The sequence below is a fragment of the Terrapene carolina genome, unplaced genomic scaffold (genome assembly GCF_002925995.2).
Source record: "Terrapene carolina triunguis isolate 2854851 unplaced genomic scaffold, T_m_triunguis-2.0 Scaffold51688, whole genome shotgun sequence".
NCBI lineage: Eukaryota > Metazoa > Chordata > Testudines > Emydidae > Terrapene > Terrapene triunguis.
Window position 1 is genome coordinate 3,636 of NW_020716039.1, and position 10,584 is coordinate 14,219.

General features: G+C 61.2%; 1 protein-coding gene across 1 annotated transcript in view; it reads right to left on the bottom strand.

Annotated features, from left to right (window-relative positions):
- Positions 1-10,064, bottom strand: part of LOC113405939 (RNA-binding motif, single-stranded-interacting protein 2-like) — a gene marked incomplete at its 3' end in the record, with an annotated part of 13,456 nt that extends 3,392 nt beyond the window's left edge. The window contains exon 1 of the mRNA XM_029914463.1: positions 9,972-10,064. Within this exon, the coding sequence (XP_029770323.1) occupies positions 9,972-10,037 (66 nt within the window). The remainder of the gene's footprint in view (positions 1-9,971) is intronic.
- Positions 10,065-10,584: the final 520 nt, after the last annotated feature.

The window sequence follows — 10,584 nt, forward strand, 5'->3', positions numbered from 1 at the left end:
CCCCCGCCAGCCCAGCCCTGGGCTCCCCATGCCCGACTCCCCCTCTTCAGTTGTCAGGACTCCTGGATTCTGATCCCAGCTCTGCCATGACCCCACCGTGCGACCCCGGATGAGTCCCTTCCCCCACCCATGCCTCAGTTTCCCCAACTGCTCCGCTGCCTGGGCTGGGGTGGTGCTGCTCGCCAAGCGCTGCAGGGGTATGTTCTTAGCCTGGCCCGCGGCCGGCCAGGCTGGCTCATCGGGGTTATCTCCCGGCGCAGGGCGGAGCGGGGAGGGAGGAAGCTGACTCAGCCGCGGTGGAGGTTCCTCTGCGGAAATCCAGCCGGATCCCTCCAGGGTCACAGCCCCAGCTTCCCAAGCACCCGCCTGCCCCCAGCCAGGCCTGTAACCTTCCGGCCCCGCCCGCCCCAGAGCGCCAGGCAGCGCTCGCCCCTCGGGGCGCTCTGGATGCCGGTGGAACGAGCGACAGTGGAAGACGCCCGCCACCAGCTGTGGGGCTAAGAGACAGGGCCAAGGTCACGCAGGGAGTCAGTGGCACAGTCCAGAATAGGAGCCAGGAGCCCGGGCTCCCAGCCACCGGCCCACGCCTGGCAGTGCCTGGGGTGGGGGGGATTCCTGGGGCAGAGCCGGGCGGGGGGGGGCGGGAGCAGGAACACCCCCCCCCGCTGAACTGCAGGCCCCGTGTTCAGTTCACACACACACACCCCCGGGGTCCCGCCTGCCTGAAACCAACCCCAACTCTGGCCTGTAGGGACGCCTCAGCCCCTAACCCCTGGGCCGCAGTCAAAGCCCTTCACAGCTGGACCCCCATCCCCCGCCCCAGACTCCCCCCCCCAGGCCCGGCAGGGCAGGATGTGCACTGGGGGATGGAAGGGAGGGGCCGTGCGATGCACGAGGAGAGCGACAGGGCCCGAATGCTTGTGCCCCAGCGTGTGAGGGGCGTGCAATGCACATGCGGGGCCGGGCACAGCAACTCCCTGCTCCCCAGGCTGGGCTGTGATTTGCTGAGTGAGGTCACTGGGGCGGGGGGGGGGGGATCCGCTTCGCCCTGTGTGGGCGTCGCTCCACATTGCAAAACCGCTGCAGCGTTCAGGAAAGGCTGGCTCGAAGCTCGGGAGAGGCCCAGGGCTGGGATAGCAGGGGCGGCGGGGCGGGAGTGAGGGGCACTGGCAGAGCTGGGAGGGGGAGGACCCAGGGCTGGGCTAGCAGGGGCTGCGGGTCGGGAGTGAGGGGCACCGGCAGGGCTGGAGTTTGGGGAGCCCAGGGCTGGGCTAGCAGGGGCTGCGGGTCGGGAGTGAGGGGCACCGGCAGAGCTGGGGGTGGGGAGCCCAGGGCTGGGCTAGCAGGGGCGGCGGGTCGGGACTGAGGGGCATCGGCCCCTCCCTGCCTCCACCCCAGCCCTCTGTCCCTGCCCTCTCAGCCCTTCGCTCTCACAGACTCTGGCTGCTCCCGGGGCTCACGGTCAGCCGGGGCCTGTGCCGGGCCAGGTCTGCCCAGCTCCCAACGCTGCTCCCGCGGGAACGGTACCACCGGCGTCCCCGGGCCCAGGAGCTGAGAGGGGCTGCGACCCAGCCGGGCAGCTCACCACGTGGATCCGCCCCTGCGGCAGCCGGCTCCCTGCTCCCGGGGGGCTGGCCCGGGGCAGCGCTTGGGGCTGGTCCAATGCTCCTCCCTGGGCAGCCGGCACCAGCCCGGCCCGGCGTGGGAGCATCTCTGGGGAGCGGGACACTGACAGGCGCGGAGTTGGAACTCACCCCAGAATTTGCAGGCCTCACAACAGCTACAAGTCCAGAACTCAGCCCCCCGCTGCGAAAGCCCCCAGCCCCACTGAGTTAATGGGGGAATCTCCAGTAGCACAAAGCAGTACGGGGTCTATGGTCCACACGTGAGCAGTTCTTGTGCGATCCAGCAGAGGGCAACGCCAGAGGCCCACATGCATTGGCTCATCAGCAAAGCTTTGCTCTGTCCAGGGAGCTCAAAGCCCTTGGCAAATCTATCAACTCCTCCTTGTGAGACACTGCTGGGGAAACTGAGGCACGGTATGGGAAGGGGATGGGAGGTGCCTGAAGTGAGTCCAGAGTCAGGTGGGAGCAGAGTCGCCTTCACAAAACCAGAGACAGAAATGAGTCTTTCTCGGGACACTAGAGGGGACCCCAAACTGAACAGGATCAGGGCCAGCACTGGAGACCTGGGACAGGAAAGGGGCCCAGACAGGGTGAAACAAAACCAGGTCAGGGGCGAATGTCAGAGGGGAAACACCCACTTGAATTTCCCTGACACCCGTTTCCTCATTTGAAGCTTTCCTGATGCACAGGAGAAGGTGATCAGTTTACTGAGCGGGGCTGGGAGCCAGGACTCCTGGGTTCTCACCCCACTTTGCTGCAGGATCTTGAGCAAGACATGTCCGTGCCTCAGTTTCCCCCACACACACCTCCCCAGGTCAGAGAGCCTGTCCCAAGGATTCCCGCAGCCAGCCCATACCTTGTGGTTGAGCTACACCCGATCTTCGCGAAAGCCCCATCTCGAGGCACAGCCTTCCAAGAGACGGAGAAACCCCACATGCCTCGGGCAGGGGGTCCAAGGATCAGTTCCCCTCCCTGTTCACAACTTGGGCCCTATGTCTAGTCGGGACGGTTCTGGCTTCACCTCCCAGCCACCGGCTCTTGCTCTGCCTTTGCCACCGAGCCTGGAGGGCGGAACAAACCACGAGGGGCAGGACGCGGCTCTCCAGGCAGGTCCACACAGGCAAGAAAAGAAACACGCTTCAAGCACGTGACTTGGCCCCAGCCACGTTCTCAGCATCATGTGTGAACATGGTTATTCTGGGAGGGTGGACGGGACGCAAGCGCCTCTCCCCTCCGCTGCTCATTTCACTCCCGCGCTGCGTTGGCCGAGCACACGGCTTGGCTTCCGAGAAGCCCAGGTGGTAGGTCGGGGCTGCGGCAGCGAGGCGGGCGGAGAGAGCTGCCAGGGGAGGGGCGGGAGGCCTGGCTGAGTTGGTAGTTAAAGGGGATGGGGGGGGCGCCCCGCGGGACGTGGAAAGGGACATGGTATAGCGGGGGGGGGATGGGGGGAGGGATTGTCAAAGGGCCCAGGGGAGTTAGGTGCCAGATTCCTGTTGTGTGCCTAACTCCCTTACCCAAATGCCGCCCTTAGCCCCCGTATTGCAGCGCCGTCCCCGTGAAGCCGACAGGACTCAGTATCTGGGGAGACCCCCGACGCTGCGTGCCCAGGGCGACAGGGAGAGTTAGAGGCGGGTGGGTTTGGAGGAATTGAGGCCACAAATGTCGGTGGGATTGAGAGCAACGGAGGGGGCGGGTTTGGTGAATCGACCGGTGGCAGAACCGCGTTCCGACGTGTCAGGACTCCTGGGTTCTCCCCAGCTTCAGGAGCAAGTTTGGTTGAGGGGCTTGGCTGCGAGGCTGCCTGGGTTCTTCTCCCAGCAACACCACGGCCCCAGCCTGCGACCTCAGGCACGTCCCTGCGCTGTCCCTGGATTGCCCCTCCCTTGTCTCTCCAGACTGGAAGCTACCCTACGTGCAGCGCCCGGCGCTGTGAGCGGTCAGGCTGCTACCCAATACGCCCAGGGAAGGCGCGCCAGCCGGACAGAGAGCATGAAACGGCGCAGCTTCTGCGCCGAGTTCTTCAACCAAACCAGGGAAAACGCCGGTTTGTGGCAACCGAAACTTTCCGTGTAAACGTGCCAGTTTCGATGCCGCCGGTTCCCGGGGCCAGGGTGGGATTTCAGGTCAGAACCCGGAATAGCCAACAGCCCAGTGATCAGAGCATGGTGGTGCTGGAAACCCCGATTCCACTCCCTGCTCCGCCTGACGCTATCCCAGGCGAGGGCCCTGACCACGAGGCCGTAGGGCCAGTCTCCACCACTGGCCCAGCCAGTGTGTAATTATTATACAGCCTGGTGGAGCCCTAAACTGGGATGTGCCGGCGAGATTTCCAGTTTTCCTCTGAAAATCCAAGCCTGAGACAGTAAGAGCTTATCAAACGCATGGCTATTCAAGGCATAATCATCCCCTTGCCTTGGGTTCTTGGCACGCCCCAGAGGTGAGTGGAATGGAACAATCTGAAGTATGTTTGTACAGCGCCGAGCACAGCTGGGGCTGGGTCCGTGCCTGGGATTCGTAGGTACTAATTACTTTTCCACCCTGGGTTGTTGTGTTTTTAAATGTCGGGTCTCCATGCGTTGCCAATGCTCATGATCTTATCATGAGTCTCACAATATCTGGTGTTCCTCTGAAAGACCCAGCTCCAGGAGCCAGAGGGTCAGGCGAAAATCTTGGCTTTAATTGCGGGGGGGGGGGGGGGAAAAACCCAAAGGGTAAATTTCTAGCCCTCCTGGTTGCACGGAAAAGCATGAAAACGTGACCTGAGTGTGACCCCAAAGGCTCACACAGGAGGAGGTGCTGAAGAACAATTTGTATAAAATCTCCTGATTTTCAAGCCAACCTCATGATTTTGAGGGCTGGGGGTTGGCCGCTCCAAAGTGAAAACAGACTGGTCAGTTTCACACTTGCTTAGAGTCCATTTCTAGTCAATTTCACTCTCAGGTTCTCAAGCACCAGCCCCAAGCCCTGAGAGGAGGCAGGGTCATGGGCAAGGCTCAGTTCTGGGCCAGGAGTCCGGCGATCTACGTTCAATTCTTGGGTCTGCAGCGCCGTGCCTCGGTTTCCCCAGCTGCGAACCAGCGCTGACGCTGTCCCCCTTTGCAAAGCGCTTGGAGACACAAGAATGGGGTGGGGGGTGCGGTCGTCATCGTTATTAAAATGCTGTTTCTGGAGGAAATCTTTGTATTGAGCTAAAGTTTGGTCAGCGCCTCGGAGAATTTCAAAACAAACCTCGGACACAAAACTCACAAAGGCGGGAGCCCAAAGTGCCTGTTCTGAAAACCACCGCTCGGGCCTGCGTTCACCCACCAGCCCCGGCAGTGACACTTGGACGACTCAGTCACAGAGGGACAGGAACCTCCAGTGACGCTCAACTTGGCCTGCAGGAGAATTGTCCTCTCTCGCGCTCTCTCTTCTCCCCCCGCCACAGGACATGGTGGGTGACATCACTAATGATCACAACACCGCATGCCTGGGCAGTGATGCCAGTTGGGTGTGGCTGATACCATGACATTCCTCAATGCATTTTTTTTTTCCTTCTAGTGCTACCTACATTTGCAAAGATTTATTTCATTCCCGGACGGGCTGAAGCTGCTGTTAGGCCGTGGGGCTGCAGGGCAGTCGTGGGTCACGGTGCCCAGCGCCCACCGTCTGAGCCGGGTTCGCAAAAGGGCTCTGTTGCCAGGAAGCAATGCCAGGGAGCGGGTGCTGGGAGCGAGTCTATGGCTGGGCCGCCTAGATGCTACCGTAATACACCTAATAAATCACGTCAAGCGCCCGGCACACGGGGCCTTGACTGGAGTGCCTGGGTGCTACCCGATTACCCCTCATTAATAATGATATTACCAGGGTAACATTTCACCGCACAACTCCCATTGTGACGCTCTCGCCGAGCCCCTTTTCGCGCCTTGCTGGGATCTTGGCAAGCTCCAGGCCTGATCTGTGGGTGCCGGGCCTTTGGGACGCTTGGCCTAGTTGACATATCCCCAGGGCCCCGTTTCATGCACACGTTTAAACCCCCCCAAAGCTCACGGCACGTCCCAGGAGCGGGAAGTGAGGCACCTGGGGAAGTTGGTGCAGGATCGAGGTTCACCGGCCGATTTTTTGTTTTTAAACTAACAGAAACATCGAAAACTGTCAGGTATAAAACAAACAGCACCGAGCGCCGCTCCCACAGCACGTGACCGAGGGCGGGTGGGATCATTAACCCCATTTCACGGATGCAGAAGTTGAGGCACAGAACAAGAAGTGACTTGCCCAAAATGCTAGAACCAGGCCTCCTGGATACCAGGCCGTGCCTTACCACTAGGCCACACAGCCTCCCTGTTGCTCAGATTTCCATTTGGACACCTACACGGCCATGTTGTAATTATTCTACTCGGAATTGGGGTCGTCCCCCCGGCACCCCAACACCGCAGTTCCTTTTGCAGGCGTGGGCCTTGCCAGCTCAGACCCAGAGACTCTAGTCTGGCCTCCTGCATGTCCAGAACCCCGCCTGTGACAGACCCTGTCACTGACATCCTCAGATCCTGGTTTCAAGACTCCAAGTTACAGAGAATCCACCATTGACACTAGTTGAAACCGGCAAGTGCCCCACGCTGCAGAGGAAGGCGAAAACCACTCAGGGTCTCTGCCAATCTGACCGGGGCGGAAATTCCTTCCCGACCCCAAATCTGATGATCAGTTAGACCCTGGGCATGTGGGTGAGACCCACCAGCCAGACACCCAGGAAAGAATTCTCTGTCGTAACTCAGAGCCCTCCCCAGCCGGTGTCCCGTCCCCGCCGGTGGAGATATTTGCTAGTAGTCGCAGATCGGCTGCGTGCCATTGTGGGCAGTTCCATCAGACCGTCCCCTCCACAGACTTAGCAAGCTCAGTCGTGAAGCCAGTTAGGTTTTGTGCCCCCCGCTCCCCTTGGCAGGCCGCTCACTCCGGTTCCCCAGAGGGGGCTGCTCCGGTGCATAATGTCTAGTTCGCATTCGGCTCGCAGGAGCAGGTCAGGGCCCCGCTGACCCCAGGCAGCTCACAAGCGAAAGGCTACAGGGCCGAGGGTTTCATTTCCAGCTAACAAGAGGGGCTGGTTCTTTAAACCATCATGTCAAATATCTCCGGGGCCAGTGCGGCCTTTTCCCAGAGATCTGCCAGCCCACGCCAAGCGCCATGAGGCCCTGGCCCATGAATGGGGCTCCTGGGTGCTACCGTAATAGACCTAAATAATGTACAGCGCCTAGCACCAGGGGGCCCTGGCCCATGACTGGGGTTCTTAGGTACGTCTACCCTGCACACTAGAGGCTGGGCTCTGACTCAGGTTTGAGCCAAGCCCCACTTCCATCCACACACAAATCAGTCTGGCTCAGGTCAGCAAGTGCTCAGGACCCGGGTCCTAGGACCTGCTGGAGCAGGGGAGGGGGGTCAGAACCAAGTCCCACTGTGATTTAGGTCCCAGCCCCGGCGTTTTGGAGTGTGGGCGCAGACCCGAGACAGAGGCGTGGACGCAGCGGCGCGGCTGGGAGCCCCGGGGCCAGCGAGTGTTAACCCAGGCTGGCGATGCAGTGTGGAAGCACTGAATCCACGGAGCCGGGTTCCCAAGCAGTGCGGACATCACAGGAGGCTCCAGGAGGGCAGAGAGAGGTAAGACATGGGCTCAGGACTCAGACGGCCATTTACACAGCTGGGAGGGGGAGACCCCGGGCCTGTCTCCACATCCCTTGCTGCGCTGGTGCAGCTGCGGTGCGTAGCTTAGACGCTACTACCCCAGCGGGAGATCGGCACGGTGAATTCACCTCCGCGAGAGGCGGGAGCTGCGCTGCTCGGAGAAGCGCTCCCGCCACACAGCTCTGTCTACACTAGGTTCTCTAACTGCATCGCTCAGGGGTGTGTGGGCTACCAGGCGGGTTCTTACATCCTCCTCTAAAGCATCTGGTGCTGGCCCCTGTCGGAGACAGGACACTAGGTGGCCCTGGAGTGTGAGCTGAGTTCCTGTCCAGTCGAGATATTAGTTCTAGCTCGACCACAAGATATGGGCTGGGTGCAGGGACGGCAAGGTCCTTTGGCCTGGGCAAGGCAGGAGGTCAGATGGGATTATCTGGCCTTAAAAGTCTATCAAGCTATTAGTCACGGTACTTTTATGAAGCAACTAGAAACTCCCCGCCCGGATCAGAGCCTCATCAACATGGGCTGCCCAAAACAAAACAAAACAATACCAGCCACCGAGCCACTGGACCCCTTGAAATACGCAAAAATCAATCACTAACATGTCACAGCCCAAGAACTGGCCTAAATCGCAGAGTTCCCCGCAGAGCATTTCCACTCATTCGAGATGAGTAACTCAGACAGTCATCAAATTATGAGGCAAAAATTCCCCTAACTTCAGGGAAGACGTATTCTGACTCCCCGCGTCCCCGGCTGCGTTACAGACATCGGAGGCGGGGCTGTTTTGTGGCTGAGAACTGTCCATGTGGGGTGGACCATGTCCCACTGCATCCCACAATCCCAGATCCCGACTGGACACCCAGATCTACAAAAGCCCTGGACAACGCACTCACACCCAGCGGCTCCCCTGCAAACACACACACCACTCCAATGGTGCGCCACAAACTCACCCCCCCCACTGTCACACCCAGACTCACCAGTACGCCACACGCACGACCATCGCACGCACACCAACACAGACACACTAGAGCAAATTCACCAGCATGTCAACAAACTCACCGTCTCACACGTCAATACGGCAACTATGTCACAGGTGCACATCCAAACGCCGCTGCCCCAAATACACAGCCCGACACGCACCAGCAGTTACAGGGAGACAATCCGGGCGCACAAAGACAGACAGATGCAAAAAACACCCCAAACACGGGCCGACACCCCGTAAAGCCCCTCTGACAGAAAAGGCCAGCGCAAGTACACTGCGGACAACACACGCGCTGATCCCCCAGACTCGCACACACGAACCCGCCAATGACACACACACTCCCCTGGAGAAAGTTCAGTGGCTTGGAAAGTGACAGATCTCGCACACACAAAGGAATGATTTTACATGTGTACAGCTGGCTTCTCGGAGGCCTTCACTTTGCTCCCCAGCTCCTGCGTTTCTGGCATTCGCGGCCTGACTCGGCGGCGGACTCTGGGGGTGGGGGTGGGGGGTGGACACTCAGGGTGGGTGATGGGGCCAGTCAGTCATGGCTTCTGGCTGGCTGGGGCTGCAGACTCATCTCCAACGCTCAGGACGTTAATGTCACGGGGACAAGAGGAGGTGGGGGGATCCAAGTCATGGTCTGGAGAAGGGAGCCCCGAAAGGGGAGGGAGAGGTCTGGATTACAGAGCTATCCATCTGGGTGTAATCTGGGGTTCGGGGGGGGGTGTATTGGAGGCCCCCCGGGTGCTGCATGGATCCCTGCTCCATGGGACAGAGAGACTCCAGCTGTTACCCCCGCGATAACAGGGCACAACGGTTCTGCCCCCCAGTGGCACTGTGGGAGAAGGGGCTTGTGAAGGGCAGAGGGTCTCGCTGGGATTCAGAGACATGAGAATTCACCCGCCTGCCCCCGCGCGCCACTCTGCAGACAGGGAAACTGAGGCACAGAGGCTTGTCCCTCACAAGGTCACACCGCCAGCCAGTGGCAGAGCTGGGACTAAAACCAGGAGTCCTGCTCCCCCCTCCCCAGGCCCCACTGTGTTAACCCCCCCAGGCTATGCTCCCCTCCCAGAGCTGGGGAGAGAACCCAGGAGTCCTGGCTCCCAGCCCCCCTAACCACTAGACCATGCTCTCTTCCCAGAGCTGGGGAGAGAACCCAGGAGTCCTGGCTCCCAGCCCCCCTAACCACTAGACCATGCTCCCCTGCCAGAGCTGGGGAGAGAACCCAGGAGTCCTGGCTCCCAGCCACCCCCAGCTCTAACCCACTAGACCCCACTCCAAAATCCAAACCCAAAGTCTAATCCCAGCAAGACCCGAAACCCCCTAACTCTGATCCCAACGCCAATAACACCCCCCTCGCGTTCTGCCTGCACGGGGGGGACACAGACCCCCCCCCAGGTAGCCCCAGAGCCAACCACAGTCGGAGAGAGGTGGGGAGCAGACGGGGTCCCCCCTCCCTTGGCACCCACGTGCCTCCGTCCCTGGGAATCTGGTGCCAGGCCTGGCCTGCCTGGGATATTCATCCACCAATCAACCCCCTCTCCTCGGAACACGGGGACCCCCCCCTGAACCCCGAAGTGGAGATCAGCCCCCCCCACCCCCACACCTCAGCCCACCCCACACTCCAGGGTGGGGGGCGCAGCCCAGCTCGGCCCGGGAGTGGTGGTGGGGGTGGGGCGGGGGGGGGGGCAGGACGCAGCCGCTTTTCCTACCTTCTTGCTGGTCTTATTGTAGCCAAATGTGGCGATCGCGGCTCGCGGCTGGACGGAAAGTAACATTTTCCTCCCTAATGTTACGGGCCTGGGAACGGGGCGGGGGGGGGCGCTGGAGGGGGGGGGCCGGGGCTGCTGGCTGACGTCACACCCAGGGAAGCCAGCCTGGAATCTAGGGCCGGGATGACAACTTTCCACTGGGTCCTAGCGCCCGCGGAGGGAGCGGCGCCCGAGGGAGGGGCCGCTTCTCCTCCCCCCCGCCCCGTCGGGGGGGGTCCCAGGCCGGAAAGGGACCCACTGTGGCTGCTTCTAGTCTGACCTCCTGCACAGCACAGGCCCGGGGGGGGGGGTCCCCGAAATAATGCCGGCCCCGGGGGCAACCAGCCCAAAGAATCAGTAGCCGCTGGGCCGGGGGGGTGCCACGGTGGCTGGGGCGTTGCAGAAGGGGTGGGGGTCGGGGTGTTGCCCTGGTTTCGGCTTTAGGAGGTTCGCTGGGAGAAACCAGCGTCCGGAACCCCCCGCCGCCGCGCCAGGCGCTGCACGCACCCAGCAGCGGGAAGTCGGACCTTGCCCAGGCCTGGCGGCACCGTGCGAAGGCACAGGCTGGCATTCG